Source organism: Geotrypetes seraphini, chromosome 1 (genome assembly GCF_902459505.1).
Source record: "Geotrypetes seraphini chromosome 1, aGeoSer1.1, whole genome shotgun sequence".
In the NCBI taxonomy this organism is placed as follows: domain Eukaryota; kingdom Metazoa; phylum Chordata; class Amphibia; order Gymnophiona; family Dermophiidae; genus Geotrypetes; species Geotrypetes seraphini.
The window spans coordinates 480,530,195-480,555,380 of NC_047084.1; the positions used below are offsets into that span (position 1 = coordinate 480,530,195).

At 40.0% G+C, this 25,186-nt stretch overlaps 1 protein-coding gene across 4 annotated transcripts in view; it reads right to left on the reverse strand.

Moving 5' to 3' along the window:
- SPATA6L (spermatogenesis associated 6 like) overlaps positions 1–25,186 on the reverse strand; it is a 200,189-nt gene that overhangs the window by 40,006 nt on the left and 134,997 nt on the right. For all 4 annotated transcript variants that reach the window (XM_033925524.1, XM_033925515.1, XM_033925542.1 and 1 more), the window contains one exon: positions 16,118–16,305. In XM_033925524.1, coding sequence (XP_033781415.1) covers positions 16,118–16,305 — 188 coding nt within the window. The remainder of the gene's footprint in view (positions 1–16,117; positions 16,306–25,186) is intronic.

Consider the following 25,186-nt stretch of genomic DNA (forward strand, 5'->3'; position numbering starts at 1 on the left):
ACTAAGAATGTTATAATGTCTCTGTATTGTCTATGGTGCGACCTCATCTGGAGTATTGTATTCAATTCTGGTCTCCTTAGCTACAGCAATACTAGAAAAGGTTAAAAGAAGAGCGACCAAGATGATAAAGGGGATGGAACTCCTCTTGTATGTGGAAAAACTATAAAAGGTTAGAATTCTTCAGCTTGTAAAAGAGATGGCTGAGGGGAGATATGATTGAAGTCTACAAAATCCTGAGTGGAGTACAATGGGTACAAGTGGATCGATTTTTCACTCCATCAAAAATTACAAAGATTATGGAACACTCGATTAAATTACAGGGAAATACTTTTAAAAACAATAGGAGAAAATATTTTTTCACTAGAGAATAGTTATGCTCTGGAACACATTGCCAGAGGTTGTGGTAAGAGCAGTTAATGTAACTGGTTTTAAGAAAGGCTTGGACAATTTCCTGGAGGAAAAGTCCATAGTCTGTTATTAAAACAGACATGGGGGGAAGCCACTGCTTGTCCTGAATCGGTAGCATGGAATGTTACTACTTTTTACGATTTTACCAGGTATTGGTGACCTGGATTGGCCATCAGGAGGACAGGCTATTGGGTTAGATAGACCATTGGCCTGAACCAGTAAAGCTACACTGGGTCAGGAAGCAGAGCTCAAGTTTCAACTACTCTAAAAGCCAAAGATCAGTTCTGCAGTCTTGGTGTGATACTGGATGGCCACCTTTCTCTCTCTGCCCACATCTCCCAAGGTCTCTACCTCATTCTATTACCTGTACCAATTACGGAGGATCTACCCTTACCTCTCTGAACCGGACTTTGCCCAGCTTCTCTACACCTAGGTGCTCTCACACATGGATTTTTGCAATACTCTCTTCAATGGCCTCACTGCAAAAAATCTGAACGGTCTACAGCGAGTACAGAATGCAGCAATCTGCCTCTTAAAAAATCTCAACTACCATGACCCTGCCTCACCTGAACCAAGAGCAGCGCACTAGTTACCTATCAACATGTGCTGTGCCTTCACTCCGAAACAGAAAAACAATTCAGCATTCCCCCAAGAAGAGCCCTTCAATTGGAAACTATACCTGAATGCTCCTATAGCCACTTCCTCTCTAAGCTATGGAATCATCTACCCACAGAAAGAGCTACAGGAATGGTGGGGATAAGTGAAGGTGTGTGCATGTGGCAAGGGGAGGAGTGGGAAGGAGCTGGGGGAGAGGATGGGTGCCAGCACCCCCACCAAGATGGCACCTGGGGCAGACCACCCCCATACCTCCCCCCCATTACTACGCCATTCCTATAGATACTTAACAGATGGCCCTCATTCTTTTCGAGCTGGATGGGCTGACTATGATCTATTAAAATAGTGTTAGTTCTAAAGGTCAATAATATATTGAGTAATGCTCTCAATGCAACTTCCTAGATCCTTTTATAGAAAGGTAGAAAGTAAGATTCCAACTTTTCAAGGAATAATAAGCTTCCAAGGATTGCCTTACATAAGTTAAAAGCTACTAAAGCACAGGGTAGGCTTAATTTTCCTGAATTTTTAAAAATACCACATGGATTTTCAATTGTGTCAAGGAGTGAGTGCTATAGTTTCAAAATTTATTGATTACTCATTGGTACAAACTGGAAAGAGACCATGTAGCACCCTTCCCCATGGAGTTGGTCCCTGTAGAATACCAAGATCTTTTGATGACAATCCCAGTACATACCATAATGACTCCAGCATTCCAGGAACTATCTATTATCCTATAAACTCAAGAGATGCAAGCTCCACAGATGCTATTGTGGCTGAATCAACTTGTAAGAATAAATAAAAATTCACTTAGCAGGCATATTTGACATAATTGGGTATTTGTTTTTAAGAACAGAAGAATAGCCATACTGGTCAGAACAATGGTCCATCTAGCTCAGTATCCTGTTTCTACTGTGGCCAATCCAGGTCACAAGTACCCAACATAAAACTAAATAGTTGCAATATTCCATGCTATCAATCCCATGGCAAGCAAGTCCTGGTAGAAAAACAGATCAAATCCTTGGGGAGTTAGAAAGGGAATTCAGCCTACTAGGTTAGACCTTATTTCATTGGTGTCAGTTCTCATATTGCTTATAATCCTGCATCAAATTGGAGGACTACTTTGATTATAACTGGAATATAAAAGATATTTGTAATAAATTGATAGCAATCAAGGGAGTAACACTGAAAGAGATAGTAACAATATTGTTGGTACTCACAATTTTAGGGAGAACTATGTAAAAGAAGATTTACCTACAGCAAAATGTCCATTTCTATAAGTGGTGTCTACTCTATTCTCTTTTTATGTCTTAGACATCTCTCTTTTAAAAATGGCCATAAATCGATCTCGAATGTTCCAAGTGGCTGGACCTCTACTATGGAATTCTGTTCCAGACTCAATTCATCTAATTTCTGATTTCTTGGAATTTCAGAAAAGCTTAAAAGCCTATTTCTTCAGACAGACCTTTTCAAATCTGGGCAGTTCATAGTTTAGCAATTATCCAACCTTATCTTGTTTAAGATATAGGTTCAAGACTGCATATTGTCATTTTTTCATGATTTGTTAGGTCTTGTTTTAATTATTTATGTATCACTGTTACCCACATAGATTTTGGATATGCAGGCTATAAATGTTTTAACTAAATATATTCTCTACTTATATTTTCACAGTTGTCATATATTAATATCGTATTGTTTATAAATTATGTTGTTTATAAAAAATATATTTTTAAATATTATGGTGAAGTGCTCAGACCATGTTACCCAAAATAAAGTGAAGTCACTGCAATGAGGATAACGAGGGGACCATCATCGCATTCACCTGTCCCCAAGCCTCCTAGATAACTTAAAACATATTCAGATATATTGATAGTACTTATCTGAATGAGGAGGTGGTTGATTGTATTCTCGATAATTCTCATTGGTGACTGTGTATTAATAAATCAAAGTGCTCTTTAAAATCCAGAAACCATTCTTTCATTCATCCGATTCCCATCCCCCCGACTCGAGTTTCACCTCTTCATCAGGGAGGGACACTAGAAATGAAATTAAACCTCATTTTAACTTGCACATACTACCATAATTCAACCTGAATTCTCTAAGCACTTACAGCTATGTGTCTATAAACTAATTCGTTCTAACATATTACTACAATCTTATGATACCTGATACTGGCTCACACTGTCCAGACTCCTTCAAAGCCGGCGGGCTATCACAAGCTTGCTGCTCTACATGTTTGCTTTTAAAAGAAAATACAGCGGAAGGGGGTGTCCGCTTTGAAGGCGGAAGTTGTCACTGCCGGGAAAATTCTCTTAAATCGCTAACCACTCAATTTCCACGTTCAGGCCCTTTGGTTGCAAGGTCTGCCAATTGTATATGAAACGTTGTTCCTTTTGAATTAATAGTTTGGATACATCACCCTCTGTAATATGTGTTTGGATCAAAACCGTGTATTTCAAATCTTCCAATGCATGTGATTGTTGCATCCAATGCGAAACCAAAGGGGCGGAGATACGACTTTTTCTGATATTACTTAAATGTTCTATGATTCGTGTTTTTATCATACGGATCGTTTGCCCTATGTATATTTTTTTGCATGGGCATTGTATGTAGTAAATCACCCCTTTGGATTCGCAATCGGTTCCTGTATTCAAAATGAAATGACGTCCTCCTGAGCCTGGGTGGTCTTCAACATGGGTGGTCTTCATTATATATTGGCAGACCTTGCATTTTCCGCAGGCCCCTCGTTATCCTCATTGCAGTGACTTCACTATATTTTGGGTAACATGGTCTGAGCACTTCACCATAATATTTAAAAATATATTTTTTATAAACAACATAATTTATAAACAATACGATATTAATATATGACAACTGTGAAAATATAAGTAGAGAGTAATAGAGTCACAGAATTATTTATCTTATCTCCCTATTCAGTAGAAAATTAACTAAATATATAAAATAAATAAATTGCCTGTGATGCTGGCCAGACAGCTTCCCCTCCTTTCCACCCATACCCTCTATCCTAACAAACATTGTAGTTTTCTCTCCAACCCCATCTTTTTTCACATTTTAACCCCACTAATATCTTCTCTTTAAACTTTACCTAAATTATATTATATTGTAAACTGCTCAGATGTACCTCTATGGGTGGTCTATCAAATCTCAATAAACTTGGAAACTTGGAAAATGGAAGCAGTTTTGAAGCAAATTAAGTAGGTGCTTATAGGCCTTTTTTGGCTATATGGTCACCAGTTAAAGTGGCAAAAGTTGTCAAACAGGGCATTGACCTTTGTTGTTCTTGTAAATTAGAGAAAGGAACCTTTTCCCATACTACAAAGCTCTAATTTGATGCTGTGCTGGGATTTAGGATAACACTAAATGTCTGCTTTTCTTCACTTAAAGGAAGCACAGGATAATGGTAGTGGTCTCCAATGTGCAGCCCCTGAAGTCCTCCATTGTAACCATCAGTTGGCTGAAATGCTCTTCAAATTTTTTAATGTGTTAATTTCAATCTTTCCCACTTGATAATAGTAACTGGAAACAATATCTTAAGTGTGTTACTCAGGTGTCATTTATGGAATTTGCTATTGACAATATAAATAAAGTGAATTTTAAAATATGTTCTTGAAAATATTATAGAATCAATATTCGTATTAATTTTTAATGTTTAATATCCTGTCTGAACAAGCAGGTTTACAAAATCAGTAATATGTGTAAGCTTGAAATCTTTTGCTGGCCCTCAGAGCTTTGTTATATTCACACTGCAGCTATTTACATGAAAAAGGTTAGGAGGTCACTGATAATGATAGAGAAATTTAGGACTGAAGACTTATTCAAGAAAAACTCACCTCTTTTTACTGCATTTCTTTCACTGGAAAGACAACCAAGAACTTGGATTTTATCTTCTGGTGGAACATGGTCTGCCTTATTCACAAGTTTGAATTAGTGGTAGAAGGTAATTGAATCTGTGGCCAAAATTTACCACTTGTTTCAGCTGAAGCCAAAATTGGCCACTACTGGCCCGAATTGGTGCTATGTCCTGGCTTAGCCCCTACTGTCTCCCCAAACATAACGCACTCCCTCTAAGAAAAGAAAGCCATTCCTTCCTCCTCTCTCCCCAAAGAGGAGGGACCATGCATCCATCTCTCTCTCCTTGTCCCTCCCCTTTGCACCCTGGAAGGACCATCCCTCCCTCACCCTTATGGACCCATTTGTAGATGCCCTCCCAAAACCTACCTTGGATCTTGGTGGTCTAGTGCCCATGATGTCTCCACCATCAAAATGGCTTCCATGACTTTTGGCTGCATTCTAAGATTGGACCCAGCATAGATAGGAGTAACTGTGAATCACTCTTGCCTATGCTGGCTCCAATTGCAAAATGGCTACATTTTACTCAGAAGAAATCTCACAATGTAGACATGCACATGCCCCTCCCATGCTCTGTATACATGAATACCTCTTGTAGTTAAATGTTATTTAAATTTTGACTTATTTTACTGTTTATATACAGTGCTCATAAGTGCCAATTATCTCAGCATATGGGCATGTGTAACTATATATGCACAGTTAAAGAACTGCTCTTCACATCCATAAATATGCGACAATAACCAGTGTTGTTTAAAGTACCAGGTCAAACTACTTAGGTAAAAGTAAAGGTAAATGCATATTTTGATATTTAAGTAAAAGTAAAAAGTATAATGAAAAACAAATTAAAAATTTACTCAGTTAAAAGTAAAAAGGTAAGGCCCATATTCTATAAATGGTACATTAACTTAGGCGCCTAAGTGTAAAACGCCATTTAAAAGTGGTTGGTTTTTTTTATTCAATTCATGGTCCCTACTAGGGCCTATAAAATGGTGCCTTCATCACATCTACAGAGGTGCTTTACAATGCTTAATGCCACTGTAGATGTGGCTAATGCCAGAAGTGGCTTAGGCGTTGAAAAGCACCTCTGTAGGCATGATTTACATGAAAGGTGGCACCGGAAATGTAGGCCTTAAAAACCTTGGCCTACATTTCCAGTGCCTACTTTTCCCGAAGGCACAATTCTATAAACAGCATCATCACATGATTGACACACTTGGCAACCGTTTTGAAGGCAGCCACCACCGATGGAGCTATTTATAGAATCTGAGCCTAAGTGCCTAAGATAATACTTTTTGAGTAAAAAGCAAAAGTACCGCAACTACAATGGTTCATCGAGAATTGCTATGAGCTTCAGCTTCATCTCCGCTTTAAAGTGACCCAACTCATCTAACCAGTTCAAACACAGGCACTCCACTGTTCTTATAGTCTATATTCACTGAACAGCAAAATTTAAGATGACTACTGTTTGCATGACAAAGTTTGCAATAGTAAAATCCTGTTCCCAGTTTTGTAGTTTCATTTAGTTTACTAAGGAATTGTCATTTATATTGCCCTTCAATTTTACTTTTAACTGCAAGCATCAAAACATACAGTCCGTTCTCTTTATTCACACATTCCTGATTCATAATTTCACTTATCCGCAGTTGTATGCAATGTGACTGCTATTTGCTATTCGTGCCATGTGTTTGCGTATTCGTAGACCTTCGACCATAGAAGAAAAGCTTTGTTTCCTTTCACATTCACTTCTAGTTTTGGCTTTGCTTCCAGAAATAGCCAAGTGTCAAGAGACTGAGTTAGAAGCATAAGAGAGTAAGTTAGAAGCATCTACAGGTACTGCTCCAAAGAGAATGGTCACCAAGCATCAAAAGAGTGAATTAGAAGCATCTGAAGGTACAGCTCCAAAGAGAAAGAAGCATGTCATGTGTCTGAGTGACAAAATACGTGTTTTAGACAGGCTTTGTTCTGATAAGTCTGCTTCTGCAGTCACCTGTGAGTTCAATGTGAATGAATCCACAATCCAATCCATCTGACAAAAAAAGGAAGATGTTCATCAGATCAATCTGTTCATGAAACTACACCGGAAAGTGTCTGTGGTTCATGACCAGTTAATGGAAAAGATGGAGAAGTGTCTAAATTTGTGGATAATGCAAATGGTGAATGAGAAAAAAAGCACAATGGACAGCATTGTTGTCAGGATGAAAGCCAGAGATATTTACAATGTGCCAATGCCAAGGGTGATTTCAAATGCAAGACTTTTATGGTCTACAAAGCCCAAAATCCTTATGCACTTAAAGGAAAGAACCTGAACTGCATGCCAGGATGGACATCAACATTGGAAAAACTCTTCAGTAACATGAAGGAAAGTTCAAGTGTCTGACAAACTCTGTGTTTGTCTCTTACACTGAAACATTTAAGGACTTGAGAAGGAAAGCCAAGCAGACTAGGCTGACAGTTTTTTCAGTCAACAAGTCATGAGACTCAGGAACCAGAAGTTGATGTGACAGCAGTTGACTTGCCTGCCTCGACTCATGAGCCAGAGGTTGATCAGGCTGAATTCAACTTACCAGTGCCGACAGCTCCATCTTCATAGTAACATACTAAATGATAGCAGAAAAAGACCAACGGTCCATCCAGTCCACCCATTGGTTATTCACATTAAAAATACATGATTAAATTAACTTGTCTCTTCTTTGATATTTCTGGGCCATAGACTAAAGTCCACCTGGTATTGTCCTAGGTTCCAGCTGCTGAAATTGCCATCTAAGTTCACTCTAATCTATCCAACCATCCCGTTGTTTGCAGGATATCTACCTTAAAGTCTGGCCAGTAATGTCCTCATGTTCCAAGTTAGTGGAGTTCCCATTGATGCTCTCCCCAGCCCATCCTACACTGAATCACCATATATGGGACACAAACCATACAAGTCTGTCCAATACCTTTCTTAGTTCTTTAATTTATACCATTTGTTTTCTAATTAGAGATCCTCTGTGTTTATCCCACACTTTTTTGAATTCCAGCACTGTTTTCCTTCTCTCCACTACCTTCCTTGGGAGGACATTCCAGGCATCCACCACCCTCTCCATGAAAATTTTTTTCCTAACATTACTCCTAAGTCTTCCTCCTTGCAACCTCAAGTTATGCCCTCTAATTTTACCATTTTCCCTTCTCTGGAAAAGATTTGGTTCTATATTAATACTTTCAAATATTTAAATGTCTGTATCATATCTCCCTTGTCCCTCCTCTCCTCTAGAGTATACATGTTTAGGTATTCCAGTCTCTTCTCGTACTTCTTTTGATTCAAACCCCTTACCATTTTCGTTGCCTTCCTCTGGACTGCTTCAAGCTTTTTATATCCTTCACCAGATATGGCCTCCAAAACTGAACTCATTGCTCCAAGTGTGGCCTCACCAATGACCTATAAAGGGGCATCAACACCTCCTTTCTTCTTCTGGTTATTCCTCTTTCTACACAGCCTAGAATCCTTCTGGCTATCTTCTACAGATACAGTCATTCTTGAGCTGCATGCCTGTCCCTCTCCAGAGGCTGATGTGACAGAAGTCAATATAAGACTTGCCAGCCTTGACCCATGCACCAGAGTTTGATCAGGATGAAGTTGGCCTACCAGCATCAACGGCTTTGTTTTCTACTGTCATTTTGGAGCTGCAAGCATTTTCCTCTCCAGTGGCTGATTTGAAAGAAGTTCACCTTGAGTGATACAGTACAGTACTGTATACCTGTATGTGTATAAAGTTGTTTTTTGTCAAGCAGTGTTTTCATAATGGTAGTGTACCATCTTTTTATATATGTCCATTTCCTAGTCTATGCTGTAACATCCTACAGTACCTCTGAACACACTAATGGTGAACACACTAATGGTCCCTTTTAGAAAGTCCAAAAGCATGTCCCAATGTAGCTAATGCAGTTCTTTTCTTGATGAATATGAATTATATATTGTAAACCGTTTAGATCCTTTTAGGCTGTTATGTGGTATATAAAGTTCCTAATACATATAAACATACTGTAATTGTTTACTGTGGTAGTGCAATACTGTACGAGACAGTACATTACTGTATTCATTTTTCAGCACTTTTGTGTGCAATTTTTTTAACAGTGTTACTGTGCTTCTAACAGTGAAAAATCCATAGTGCATGTGCCCAACCACTCCCTCCACTCCAAATCAGAGAGACAACTCAGCGTCCCCCCAGGAAGAGCCCTCCAACTGGAATCAGCTCCTATAGCCATTTTCTACCCAAGCTATGGAATCAGCTGCCCAAGCAAATCAGGTCGCTGGACGCTGGACCCTGGACACCCCCCCCATGGCCTTCTGGAGGGCAGTTGACTTTCCTCTTCTGTTAACAGCCTCTCTGGAACAATTTTCTAGACCAGAAAAAGAGCTGTGTGGAATTGAGTAGAAGGAACAGTTCACTCTATGAGGTGGAGTAAATGCTAAGACCTCAGCAGTCCTCAAGTTATAAGAATACAGTAAAACCTTAGATTGCAAGTAACTTGGTTTGCAAGACAAGCAAAACATTTTATTAAATTTTAACTTGATATACAAGCAATGTCTTGCAATACAAATACATACAGTATACACACATCACAACTGAGCCGATGGTTCTTTTCTCTCTGACGATGCAGGAGTGTAGTGACTGTTTTAAATGAGCGAGATCTTGCAATACAAGTACGCAAAGTATTTTGTATTAACGTTTTGGGTTGTGGAACGAATTGTCTGAGTTTCCATTATTTCCTACGGGGAAATTCGCTTTGATAGATGAGTGCTTTGGATTACAAGCCTGCTTCTGGAACGAATTATGCTCGCAAACAAAGGTTTTAGTGTATATGGTACCACTGTCTTGCTCTGCTTCTATATGCTACAAATATGTTCCTTCAGTTTTGAAACCTGGTATGCGCCCTATGTTGACTAAATTCCTGCTTCAAAAACTTGTGTTGTAAGTAGGTTTCCCTCTATATATGATACTATGTAGCCTACAGTATTGTACTTAGGCCCCCTCTATTTACTGAAACTGTGTATGTTCCACTGTAACCCGCCCTGAGCTTTCTGGGAGGATGGGATATAAATCAAAATAAATAAATAAATATGATGGTTGTGCAATACCGTACATTTATTTCTTTTCTAACGCTGTTCTGTGCAATTATTTTAAGAATGTTACAGTGCTTCTATAAACAATACTGCAAATTTTTTTTAAAAAAAATGTTTGCAACATTTTAAATGTTCTACTATGGTTTTTGTCAAATGCTGTCCCATGCGGGAACCTAATCCTATTCTTCCTATAGGATCCATTATTTACTTTACACAGTTTTAGGCCCTCTTTTACTATGGTTTGCTAACCGATTAGCACGCGCTAAATGCTAATGTGTGCATGTTAGTTTATGGACGCGTTAGCGTTTAGCGCACGCTAATCGGTTAGCGTATAAGAGGGGGTTAATGCGCAAAATGTACTGCTGGAATTTAATCTCTATTTTCCTACAGATGTAGAGTTTCATTATTCACGATTTCACAGTTCACGGGCTTTCCCAGGAACCATACTACCACAAATAACGAGAATGGATTGTGAGTAGGTAAAAGTAGTATGAATTTTCAAAATTATTACTTCAGTAAACGTAACATAATATTATCTTGTACTTCTTTACAAGTAAACATGTCAAAACCTTTAAGTACAGCAATTAGTAACATTTACCCCCTCTTTTACTAAGGCATGCTAGCTGATTTAGTGCACGCTAAATATTAGCGTACGCTAAATGCTAATTCATCCACAGAATACAATGGACGCGTTAGCATTTAGCGTGCGCTAAATCGGCGAGCACGCCTTAGTAAAAGGACCCCTTAGTTAGTTATTATACAACACTGGCAATAACCTGATGGATATATAAAAAAGAACTGTACTTAAAATTTGTTTTGATGCTTGTGACTTTTGTCTTTATGCAAGACAAAGAAGTTCTTCATCTTTTTTATAAGACCGAGAATGTTGAATTTTATGACCACAAGATTGCTATATTTCCTGACATCTCAAAGTGGACGCAGTCTAGGCGAAAGAAGTTCTTGACGTATCGTCAATCAGTTTTGAGTCTGGGTGCTACTTTCCAACTTCGATTTCCTTGCAAATGTTGCACTATCAGGCAAATAAATATATCTTCTATGACCCTGATCAACTGCAATTTTTCTTGGAAGACAAGGCTGCCAAACGGGCTCCAGGCTCCTCTGTGACTCTTGCTATCCAGGCTTAATTAATAATCCAAAAGCACTCTGTATTTCTTTAAGTCGTGCGTTTGCTTGACTGTAAATTGTTATAATTTCAAATTTCAACTTCCCTTGACTGGGTATGGCTTTTCTCTCCCTAATTTTGTGGACTATGTTCTTAGTATTAGTAGGTGTGAACGTTCCCACCTATTTTTTTTCTTTTATATTAATGTTTTTCATGAATGTATATTTTATTTCATTTGTCAAAGTATTTTGTTTTTTGATGTGAAAATGAATAAAAAAAATTTTGTTTTGATAAATGGAACTTTTGTTATAGGTTTATTTTGCAATATGTGGCTGGGGTATATTGTTGGATGTATATTCTATAATTCAATCAAATTAGAAGAGCAATAAAAAGAAAGATGGGAGAATAAAACTGTATCAGATAAATGGAATTACTGTATTTTCACGTAGATAACGTGCACCCGTGTAAAACGCGCACACGGATATAGCGCGTGGGAAACCGACATATATGTAAAAAAAAATTTATATACCACGCACACCCGTATACCGCGCATGCTGCCCCGACTCTCCTTTCGCCCGCCCCGACTCTCCTCTGGCCACCCCAACTCTCCTTTCCCCCGCCCCGACTCTCCTCTCCCCCTTGAAGTCCTGTCCCCACCCTGAAAGCCTGATGCCCCCCCCGACGTCCGATTCATCCCCCCCGCAGGACCGCTCGCACCCCCACCCCGAAGGACCACTTGTACGCACCCGCACCCCCACCCCGAAGGACATCAGAGAAAGGGCGGGACCGCCGGAAGACAAAGCAGCGCAGACGCAGGGCTCACAGAAGGGACGGGACCGCCAAGAGGAAGCAGCAGGACACCGGTAGGAGCTTCTACATGATGAGCGGGGGGAGGGGGGTCGGGAGGCTTTGGGGATGTGAGCGGTCCTTCAGGGTAGGGGTGCGGGTGGGAGTGCGTGCGAGCGGTCCTTCGGGGTGGGGATGCGAGCGGTCCTGCGGGGGGGGGGGGGGAATCGGACATCGGGGGGGGGAACTATGTAAAAAAAAATTAATAAAACGCGCTCACACGTATAACGCGCAAGGTTATGCACGGTTTGTAAAAACCGTGTATAACGCGCGCGCTATATGCGTGAAAATACGGTAAACTAATATACATGGTAGAATTCAAGACTCTTGTGTTACCAGTAATTGGTTATAATTTCTTCAACTCACAATTGGGATATTAATGATTCTCTGTATCTTATCATAAAAATTCTTATGTGGAATGCCCCACTACAGACCACTTAAATGATCTTAAATATTGACTTCAAAGAAAAGTGTGGAGGGGCATGATCAAAAGATATGTCTACGTCCGTTTTGGGCCTAAGTTGTTAGTCGCCCAAATTTGGACATGGGAAAAGGTCCATTTTCGAAAAATATGTCCAACATTTTTTTTTTTCTGCTAAGTCGTCCATATTTATACCCCATTTTCATCCAAAAATTCATCCAAGTCAAAAACGCCTAGAAAAAGATCTTTTGGACGTGGGTGGGGTCAGCAAAGTGATGGATTGGACACCCAAACATTGCACCAGAGTAGTTGGGTACCTTACAAGGCACTGCTGTGAACTTCACAAAAAGGGTGCCACATACACACCTCAGCACAACAACGTTTTAAGTCATGGTGAGCCCCTGAAAACACCCTCCAGAACCGACTAGACCCACCTGTCTCACCCCAATAGTCCTTATGGCTGCAGGTGCCACTTATATGGCAGTACATAAGAGTTTGGTTTTTTTGGGGGGGAGTGCACATGTTTCACCATGCATGCAGTAGATAGAGTGGCTTATGGGTTTGGGTCCTCCTCTCCATGGTTCACTAGGCCATCCCCCAGACCACTTAAGCCACCTCTGTGCAGTTCTACTAGGCTTTCTTATGCTAGGCTGCCAAATGCTGATGTTCTGGAGGCAGATATGTAAAGTTATTATAATTTTTATGGCAGTGTGGGGGAAGGGTCAGTGATCACTGGGGGAGTGTGTAGGGGTCTGTACTTTGTCCCTACAGTGGTTATCTGGTCACTTTGGATACCTTCTTATGACTTAGACCTGGTTTTAGACGGCCTAAGTCATAACATCCAAGTTCTGTCTAGGCAGTGTTGTAAAACTTTAGTTTATACATGCAGTATGACTAAATCTAGTACGGCCCACGTCCCGCCCAAATCCCGCCCTTACCACTCCTCCTAAAACACCACTGCAGCACTGTGAAAGCCTAAGTCATTTTTAGATACGTTCAAGTTTCAAGTTCAAATTTTATTAAAATTTGATGTGTATACAATGTCAAATATTTCAAAGCATATTACAGATTAAAATAGGAGAAAGACTTTACAACAATTTATTACCAAATAATATATACATACAAGATTCAATACTGACACAATAGGAAAGGGGGGTGAACTACAGTCATTAAAGTAAAAAGAAGACATATATAGGTAACACATTAGGGGGCAAAGAATGAAAAAGGAAGATTGAATTATAAAAGAAAATAAATAAATAAACAAACAAACAAAAAAAGAGAAAAATGAAAAGAAGAATAAGAGGAAGATTATCAGCACATGGACGACTTGTCTCACTGATCGTCTAAGTGCCGATTTAGGCCAGTTTTTAGATGTATTTCCGTTTCGATTATGAGCCCCTAAGCACTTAAATCATGTGGTCAGCCACTGATATGGCCCTTAACTGGGTAGTGCTGCTAAATCCTGGCAGTAATATTGGTAGATGCATAGAATAGTCTCCCGGTAGAATGGTAGCTTGATTCCCTTGCATCTGCATATCTGAGCTTTCTTGAAGAAAGGAGTCTTCACAAAATATGACAGAAAATCCTGATCCCCTGACAAAGCGACTTGTGAAACGGGACCCATCAGGATCATTTAAGATTAGTGATGTTTATTCCTGCATTTGCATGAAAGTGCACATAAGGATGGACATTGATTTTGCACAAAATAATATTGATAGATATATGAAGAAAATTCAGTTTAGGAGATTTTTGGCCAGCCTTCTGAGATCATTTCTTCCACAGTTTGGAAATATCAATTTGAATCAATGAGTAGTTAATCCCACAATCAGTGTTTGGCGCAGTTTTTGCATATTTATTTGTATGTTGTGGAATAGTTTTCCTTGTTTGAGGATTATGTTAAACTCTAATGAACACACAATTTTATTTTCTACATGCTTCTCAGATTTCTTAAGTAGCTCAATCCTATCTTTGCATCCTACTCTTCTCTAACAGTCATTAATATATTTATAGGAGTATCCTCTTTCAAGGAACCTAGATTTAATCCATAGCTCTTGTTTTATATGTAACATTCTCTGAACAAACCTTTTAGCTCTCAAAAATTGATTTTATGGTCAACTTTTTTTTTATATTCTGCTATGATAACAATCATAATGGAGCAATTTATTCTCATTAGTTGGTTTTCTATACAGGTCAGTAACAAATTTGTCATTCTTCTTAATAACGAAGAAATCAAGGAGTGCTATCTCTTTTCTGCTATAATTTAGTTAGAATTTCAAATTGCTGTCTAAACCAATGGTTCCCAACCCTGTCCTGGAGGACCACCAGGCCATTCGGGTTTTTGGGATAGCCCTAATGAATGCATGGGGCAGATTTGCATGCCTGTCACCTCCATTATATGCAAATCTCTCTCATGCATACTCACTTTTACAATCATTTTACTTAATTTTATACTTTGTTCTCAATTGTCCAAGTAATCAATATCAACTTCTGCAACTTGAAAAATATGGTTCTTTAGGAAGATGTTCTTGTAGGATTTCCTCCCTGTAGCTAAGGATGTTTTGCAAAGGGAAGAAAGACATCTGGCCTCAATCAACATCCCACATGGAACAGAGAGGCTACTCAGATCTGTGCCAAACCAATATAGAAAAAAGCAGATCTCAAACTAAAGGGTCCAAGGTATGAGAGTTCTTTATTTGCAATAAATACCTGACATGGTTCATATTTTGCCTACTCAGGTTTGCATCAGGGGTAAAGATTAAAACAATAACATAAATACACAAGTCATAAAAGTATGTAACTACAGTAGTATAACACATAAAGGGGCTCATTTTCAAAGCACTTAGACACACAAATAGGGGTATAATCAAAAAATTAAAACATCCCAAAAACCATTTAAGTTGGCACTTTGGACATCCTAATCACCGGGACATCCAAGTGTTGATAACTGAAACCATTTCCTGGACATCTAGTGAGATGTTAAATTTACTGTGCATCCAGAGCCCAAGGGGGAGTGTTAAGAGGCATGTCATGGGCGGCCTTTGGGTGTGCCAGACTTGGACGTCTTGCAGGGTAAGCAAACCTTTCCAAACATGTCCTGGATGGAACTTAGACGTTTTGGGCTAGACCTTTATTGGAAGCATCAAATTGTCAAAAAGGTACCCAAACTGACCAGATGACCACTAGGAGGATTAAATAATGACCTCCCCACACTCCCCTAATGGTCACTTATCCCCTCCCACCCACCAAAACAGTGAATGAAACAGTACAGACCTGTCTCTGGAAAAGCAGCATCTGGTTTGTGAAATCCTAGTAGAGCATCACACAGGTATCTTAAGTAGCCAGGTGGGTGGACTAGTGAACCATAGGGAGGAGAAGCCAGGCCCATAAGACACTCTAACCATAACATTTATGGTGTTAAATATGAGTCCATCAAACCCCACCAAAAACCTACTATACCGTCATATAGGTGCCACCTACAGCCATAAGGGCTATTGGAGTTATAGACAGGTGCATATAGTAAGTTTGTGGGAGGTTCGGAAATGGACGTTTCTGTGCTTCCAAATTTGAATGTTTAGCAGGAAACATTCAAGTCGGACTTAGACGTCTTTTTCAAAAATGGACCTCTATGTTCCTCTTTTTTTGCTTCCTCCTTTTACATTTCTTTCTTAATCCCATCCTTCAACAACTGTATTGAAACATAATAAAAATTGAATTCTTTACATATATCACTACTAACCTTCGACGGAGAGGAGAGTTATTCAAACTGCAACTTGAGGATTTGTAGTCCAGGTAGTTATGAACTGAAGATGTGCGGGGAAATGAAGAATCTCTCTCAGATTTAGAATAAGAAGTATATGTAGGTTCATTTATATCAAAGTATGATAGTCTGTGTTCTGATGAATTTAGATCCTCTGAATCCACGATCTATGCACAAGAATGACATCTTATTGTAAGTAAATGTGTAAGAAAAGAATTGCAGAGCAATTGTATGAGCACCTTTTTTGGGCAAAAAAAAAAAATGGAGACAGATTAATACGATTTTGGGATAGTGAAAATGCTTACCTGTAAGAGGCATTCTTTCAGGACAGCAAGATATCAGTCCTCACACACTGGTAATATCAACTGATGAAGCCAGGCCAGAAAATTATAAACAAAGCTCTTAGCTTTCTAAATGGGTGTATCATATTTCTGCTGGAATTCCCACACTTGTGTGAGACTTCCTGTGAATACAAGATTTTGGCAATTGTTCACCAGGTTATTTATGGGGAAACTCCTTTGTACCTGAGACAGCTCTTGACGCAGTATGCACCTTCTAGAATTTTGAGATCTCAATTCGCAATGATGTTTTTGACTGACGCATTAGGTGAAACACATTATAGAAGAACACAAGTAACAACTATTTTGGTCGTTGGTCCACATTTATGGAACACTTTGCCAGAGTGCTTAAGATAATGCAAAGAGAAAATATTATTTAAGAAGCAATTGAAAACCTTTTTTGTTAGCTCTGTATAATACTGCATTTTGTGGTTCATAGAGGATGAACATTTTTACGAGCATTATGCTAGTTTTAGCTATTATATGTGGACGAATAGGATAGGATGCATATATTATAACATGTTTGAGTATGTCCTGAATATGTACTGTATGCTTTCTACTGTTACCCGCTTAGGTGTTAAGTGGGGAAGAAAATTTTAAAATAAATAAATCATCATGCAGAACCACCTCAGTTCTATATAAATTATTATTATTATTAAAAGCTAATTCCTAGGAGATACATATGGATTGTTTTGTGAGGACTAGTATTCTGTAGTTCTCAGAGTACACCTCTTACAGATAAGCAGCTTTGCGTTCTCAAAAGACCAGTAGGATATCATTGTCTTCTTTTGTTATATATATATATATATATTTATTTATATTTTAACAAATTATCAAGAAATACACTTCTTGTACAGAAAATTGAGTAAGATATTCAATAATACAACAAAAGGAATTAAGTTGAAAGGGGAAATCATTCACTTAATCAATATTAAAGTCCCAAATAAAAGGATCCAAGATTCTAATGAGTAACAAAACTGAAAGAAAAAAGGACTCACGTCCTATTACAAAAAAGGCGGTCAGCTGTTAGTGATCACAAGAGCATTATTTTTCTTTTTTAAGTTGTTGTTACTATTTCCCTTTCAAGATGTTTCATGGTAAGAAATCCTGATAACTGCGAAGGTTCAAAGAATATATAATTACAAGACTTGAATTTTATAACACATTTAAATGGATATCGTAATAGAAAAACAGCACCCATTGCAGTACCTCTGGCTTAAGAAGCAAGAACTGTTTTCTATGTTTCTGGGTTTCTTTTGTCACATCTGTGAACATCTGAACTTTTTGAACAAGAAATTCCTTATGTTTATTATTGAAGTATAATTTTAATATCCAGTTCTTATCAGGTAACAAAACCACTGTGACCAACAAAGAAGCTGGTCTAGCTAATTCTTTCAATGATGTATCCAACATAGCTGTTATATCCATCTGTTGATTCTGATCTTGCTGTTGCAGGGATTGTCGTTCCTCTTGTTTTTTTTATTGGAAGATAATATATTTTTGAGAGAGGAGGAAAAGCTACTTCTGGGATATCCAATATCTCATGAAAATATTTTTTTAGCATTTCTTTAGCTGAAAGCATAGATATTTTGGGGAAATTCAAAATTCTAAGATTATTTAAATGAGCATTGTTCTCCAGAATTTCCATCTTTCTTCTCAAATTCAAACTATCTCTAATTAGAGTAGACTGAATCTGATTTACTTCCAATACATCTTTTTCAATTTTTTCCACTTTTGTTTTTACTACGATATTATCTTGTTTCAAACTTTTTAATTCCTCCTTTTGTTCCTGGAACTTCTTTTCTAAATCTTTAATTTGTGGTGACAAAGTCTGACTCAAAGTAATTACTAAGTCCCATATAGAGTCAAGGGTAATGTTAGTGGGTTTATTAACAGTGAATATACTTGCAGGCTTTGAATTATCTTCTTCAGTTCTCATGGCTCCCTCTTGACTGTCTTGCTCCACTGCTGGTTCTCCCGCAGTCAAGATTTCTTCAAGTGCTTGGCCCGATACAGCCTCCCGGGAGATAGAGTCTACTGCTTTGGATAGACTGTCCTCCCGTGGGGAGATAGTTCTCTGCTGTTGTGGAGGCGGAGTCCTGGCATCGGGGCCCAGCGTGGATTCCAGTCCGAGGAAACTCGCCACGGCTTCACTCATAGCCTGCGGTTCCAATGGGCGATTCCCTGATGTTAATGGCTCCTGTCGTAGATGCCTCAGAAAATCATCAATAGTTGCCTGAGATGGAGTCTCCAAATGCCAAAAGGCACTGGCATTTTAGAAGAATTAGGTAAGTTAAGAACCAAAATTTCTGAGAGCATCTTGCTCACTCTCAGCGGCAAGCGGCCATCTTGTAACTCCAATCTCGGATATCATTGTCTTCTAATATGGGAATCCATAGAAAATGTTCTCTGTAGACAACAAGATTCAAGTCCTCACAAGTAAGTGACACCAATCAACAAAGCTTGATTGGAAAAAACCCCAAGGTACCTACCTGTAGTATGTGTTCATGCATCATGGAGAGAATGTAAATGAGCTTTCGCCCATGGAACTACCTCTATGGTTGCTACCATTGACTCCCAGCACCTGCAGATAGTGCCAAGCTATGGGAGCTGTGGAGAACCACCACTTGGTTCTCCAAAATCTGGCATCTTAGTTTCAGTTTGTGTGTCTCTGGCAAAAAAGCACGGTGTTCTAGGGATTGTATGGGCTCCAAGTGACTCTTAAGAGACATTCCAGTTTCGATGGTTGATACCATCAAAGTACTAGGAATTATTCTAGATTCCAAATAACTTTTCTTCAACAAATAAGCTCTGTTGTGAAAAATGTTTTCACAAATTACGAATGATTATTGGAACCTTCATCTCTCAATATTTTGGTTCATCAATTTATTACTTCTCACTTAGACTACTGTAATGCTTTATATCAGGGAATCACTCAAAAGGAATTGCTTTAGAATTATTTAGAATTTGGGAAACAGTAGCTATTGAACGGAACTCCCCTGGAAGGAGCGGGGGGGGGGGTTTCCCCACTTATTCCCTCTGTGCTTTTGTACTCCCCAAATCCCAACTGTATAGGGAAACTGGCCACTGTAAACAATAACCAATTATTATTCCAGGACAAGCAGGCAGCATATTCTCATCATGTGGGTGATGTCACCAATAGAGCCCCGCAGCGGTCAGCCTCGCAAGCAGACTTGCTTGAAGATCTTTTAAGAGCTTATGAATGCTGCACCGCGCATACGCGAGTGCCTTCCCGCCCGAGTTAGGGTGCGCGTCTCCTGTGAGGTACCTCAGTTCAACGTTTCTGCGGAGCCGAGAAATCTTATTCATTTCAGCTCTGCAGCTCTTCATTGCCTTCTCGCATTGCGGCTTTATTTTTTTCAGTTGCTGTGCCAGCACTTTTTCTATCTTTTCTCCTTATTTAAAAAAAAGTTTTTATTTTGTCTTTTTTCGGTCGGCAGCCTTTGGGCCTAGGCCAGGCTACCAAATCTCGTTCCTTCGCGGGACTCTTTTTTTCTATGTCCCAGCCTTTTACCAGGTTTAAAAAGTGTAGCCAATGCGGCCGAGTTATTTCAATCACCGACCACAGATCATACAAAACACTGCAGCTAAACTTATTTTTAAGGCCAAAAAATATGACCACGTCACCCCACTATTACACAAGGTGCATTGGTTGCCCATTAAACACAGTGACTTTTAAAATTTTACTTCTGACATTTGAATTTATACAAAACAGTTCTCCAGGATTTATAGATTGTTTACTCATCCCATACATTCTGACTAGGACACTTGGTTCCAGTCAACAAAATCTATTAACCATTCCATCTTTAAGACATATAACTTATGACACAACATATAAGACCATTTTCTCCATCACCGCTCCCACTCTTTGGAATGCTCTTCCATTATACCTTCATCATCAAACCTCTTTAATCAAATTTAAGTCTAATCTTAAAACTTTTTATTTAATGATACCTATGATAAGGCATTTTAAGATGTGCTATATTTAAACTAAGACATACATACAAAATAAATCACAGAGGTATATGTAAAATTCCTTACCCTTATTTCCTTTTGTAATTTTCCCTTACCTTCTTTCCTATCAAGATACTGTAGTCCTTCCCGGGTCCCTCCACCTTTTTACCTTATTGTATCTTTGTCTTTGTTATTATTTCTAACTCTATGTATTTTTATATAATTTTATGTAATTCTTCTTCTTTTTACTCCCCATTATTTTTTTTTTTCTAAACTACTTAGTCTTACAATGAGCTGTATATCAAAACCTTAAAATTGAAAATCTTCCGAAAGTTGATAATCCAACCAAGGTCCTGCAGCAGCTGGACAATTTATGTCACTGTTATCTTTCCCTTATGCTTGGATAGAGCTTTGATCAGCCAGTTGTCCATGTACGAATGCACCCGGATCCCTGCCTTGTGCAGGTGTGCTGCAATAATAACCATAATTTGGTAAAGATGCGTGGCGCCATTGCCAACCCAAATGGGAGTGTAGAGAACAGGAAATGGCTTTCTAGTACATGGAATCTCAGGAACTTCCTGTGAGCCATAAATATGGGAATATATAAGTAAGCCTCTGACAAATCTAGAGAGGCCAGAAATTCCCCCAGTGCCACCGAAGCTATGACCAATTGCACGGTCTCCATTTGGAACTGATGCACCTTCAGTACTGCATTGACCAACTTCAGATCCAAGATTTTTTGGCTGGCATGGGTTCTATGTCCTGAATATTCAGAAGCTATGTCACTGTTGCTCAGACTGCTATCTCTGGCTGACCAGCTGGAGTCCACAAATACATTCCGTAGAAGATGAAAGAATTTGAGTTTGTATCCCAGTGGTCCGAGCAAATCCTCGCCCAAGCCTCACAATAGGCCTACAACCTCAGTCCAATCAGAGGGGGTTCGGTTACTGACCTGGCATCATTGGGACTTCTTGGAGACTGCTTGGGGTGTGCACTAGAGGTCTGAGCTCTCCTGGAGCTTCCAAACTTTGCCAGGATCCTTGAAATGATCTATGGGCATAGGACCTCACTGAGGACTAACGAGATCATCAAGAACCCTTAGGGGCCCACGGTCTGCTATCTGGTAAGGACTTTGGGCGACAATCTACAACACTGGCCATAAGATCATCCAGTCCGTTTCCAAAGAGCATTTGGCACTTGAACAGAAACCTGCTCAAAGTGGCCTTGGACACTGAATCTACCACACATTGTCTGATTCAAAGCATTCTATAGGCAGAGATCGAATAAGCAGAAACTTTGTTCATAACTCTGACATCATATAGATCATCTGCCACGTAATCCACTCCCTAAAGTAGAAAACTGGGAGCATGCGTCATCCTGCACCAAAGGGGCTTGACGCAATCTGTTATGGTAGGCATATGCAACAAAAGAAGCTACAGCTGCTGCCTTTAGACCTAAGGCCAAGGCCTCAAACTGCCTTTTGAGGACTAAATCCACTCTGTGGTCTTGCGCATCCTTTAAAGTTACTCTACCTTCGCTAGGCAGCAGAATAGGTTTAGTCACTTGCGCTACCAGCAAATCCACTTTAGGCAGGACAAACAGTTGCTGAAAATTCAGAGCCATCACTTTGTCATAGTCCTGGCAACCTGCAAGGAGCCTTCACGAGTCTCCCAAAGCTCTGTCAGCATCTTGGTAATACCTGAAAGCAAAAGAAAAATGTGGTCTGAGCTTTAGAGCTGCTTATACTCCTGGCAGAATTCTGTGCAAAAAAATCAAAATTCTGTGCACAAAATTAGCAAATTCTACAAGTTTATTTGCCAAAATGTAAACAATATTTTTACTAATTATTATCCATATTCTATTTAAAACATTTAAAATAAAATGTTTTTCTTCTACCTTTGGCCCCCTTTTATTAAGCCGCATTAGGGTTTATTATCACCAGCCACTGCAGTAAAACCTCTGAAGCTCATAGAATTCCTATGAGCATTGAAGCTTTTACTACAGCAGCCAGTGATAAAAAACAAACAAACACTAACACTGATTGATAAAAGGGGGCCTTTGTTGTCTAGATGTTTTATTTTTCCATCTTGTTGGTTCCAGTTTTTATTTTCTGCTTTCCTGTCATCTGCTAATTCTTATTCAAGTGGCTGCTATCCATTTGTCTTTTCTACTTTCTCCTGTCTATTCCCTCATTATACCTGCCTCAGACATATTGATCATTCCTTTTAAGCTCTTTTTTGCCTCTTTCTTACCTTTCTCCTCTTTTTCATTTTTCAGATACCTATCAAATTTTCATCTTTTTTCCCATTCCCCAGATCATTCCTTCCTCATCCCTCCATTCTGTTTCAACTTCAATCTACCTCTATTACCATATTTCTACCCTCTATTATATCTATCCTCTCATCCGTTTCCTAGCCACCCTCTCTTCCCCCTCGGGATTTTACAATTCAGTGTCTTCCTTCCTCTTCCCTTATAGCCCAACATCTGTTCCCTCTTCTTTCCCTCCCCAGCATCATAGCGTGACATCTCCCTCTCTCTTCCCTCCTGCACTCTCTGCCATGATCCAGCATTTCTCCCACTCTCTTCCCTCATTCCCATTGCCAGGCATTTCTCCATCACTCCATTCTGCTCCTGGATCCAACATCTCCCTCCTTCTCCCCCTCCAACTGTGCATCTATCTCTCCCTCCCATCCACCCCCACGCCCAACACCTCTCTCTTTCCCTCCCTTGCATCCCTCCCCCATGCAGCATTCTCTCCCTTTCTCCCACTGCCATATCCAACATTTCTGTTTCTTTCCCACTGTCTACCATATTTTGCTCCCCTTGCCTTGTGTCCTGGATCAACCTGCCCTATCCCCCTCCATGCACCAACTAACCCTTCCTCCTCTTCATTATCATGTGCAACATTTCACCCTCTTCCCTCATAATGCACATATCTCTCCCTTCCTCTTGTGCCAGTATCTTTCCTTCCTCTTACCCCTCTCTGTGCCAGCATGTTTCCTTCCTCTCCCCCTTCCCTTCCCCCATGCCATTATCTTTCTTTTCTCTCACACGTCCCCTCCCTTTGTGCTAGCATCTTTCCTTTCTTCATCTTTCCTTCCTCTCACCCCTCCTCTCCCCTGTGCCAGCAACTTTCCTTCCTCTCACCCCCTCTTCCCCCTGTGGTAAAAACTTTTCTTCCTCCACTTCTCCATACTCTCCCTAGTAGACGTGCTTCATTGGGTCACAGTTATCGGCAGCAATTCACATGTGCTGCCCGCCACTAACCCAGAAGCCTCCCCTCTTCTGTGGAGAGACTTCTGGGTTAGTGGCAGGAAGCATGTGAGAATCACTGCTGATACCACGACCCAACAGCTGACACCATCTGAGATTCTATACAGGAAAGGGGGATGTGCAATTCTGCTCAAATTCTGCATTGTGCAGTCGCACAGAATTTCACCAGGAGTATGCTTATAACTGAAAACTGAGCCTCAGATGTCTTAGGGGCTCAAGCTTTAATTCCATAAGGATTCTGTAATTATCTCTAGCAGTGCTACCTGCTTAATAAAGGCAGCACACCATCAGGTCTTCCCCCTCATCAGGGATGTCACAAACTCCTGGTTGGTGGTTCCTGTCTGATACCCTGCATTCTCCAAGATTGAGGATCGAGACTGGGGTATTAAGGGCATTGACTCTGATCACCAGATCACCATTCCTCTCAGTCCTTCACTGATTGGACCTGTGTGTCCTGTGGATAACTCTTAGGCAGGCAACCCCTCCCCCATGCAATTACAGACGTGACCCCAGGCAGTGCCTGGGTTTTAATATTTTTCTGTCCCCTTTACTGACTCTCAGTCAATCCACTGAATTCTCGGCTTATGCTTATGCAGGTGATATACAACTCCTGCACTCCTTGAACACGGAAGATCCTAATGACATAAGTAATATAAACACCAAACTAGAGCAAATTAGTCAGTGGTTCAAAGACAACATGTTGGCATTAAATATATCAAAATCAACGTCAATGCTGTTCCCATGGAAAGAAGATCTTACATTGTCATCTCAAATTCACCTAGACAATATTCCACTACAAACTGTTAAGTCCATAAAAATCCTAGGAGTAGTCCTTGATCATAAATTCTCTTACCACGACCAAATCAGCTCAATGGTTAAAAACTGCTTCTACAAATTATGCTTAATCAGATCTTTAACAAAAGTGTTGGAACCAGCAGCCTTAAACATTCTAATTCATTCACTCATAATATCAAGGCTGGATTACTGCAATTCATTATATAAAGAAAGAACTCCCACCGCGAGACAACCAAAAACCTCCCGACTCCAGCAGCGTCCGCAGCACTGTAAACATGCTGCTTCGTGGCCTTCTACTGATTTCCTCTGCCGCATCCCTGAGACACGGCAGAGGAAATCACGGGCAGTAGAAGGCCGCGAAGCAGCGTGTTTAGAGTGTTGCGGACGCTGCTGGAATCGGGAGGTTTGTATGTCGTCTCACGGTGGGAGGGTCAGATGGGAGGGCCAGGGGAGTCGGCTGCATGGCGGCGGTAGTGGAGAGGGGGGGGGAAACAATGGTTTTACTGCACAGGGGGATGGGAGGGATAGAAAAATGCCGGGTTCTACTGTACAGGGGGATGGGGGGTAGAAATGGAAAAATGCTGCTCAAGGGTTCTACTGCACAGGGGGATGGGAGGGAGGGAGGCAGGCAGGCTGGCTTCGGGAGTGGGGGTGGGACAAATTCTGG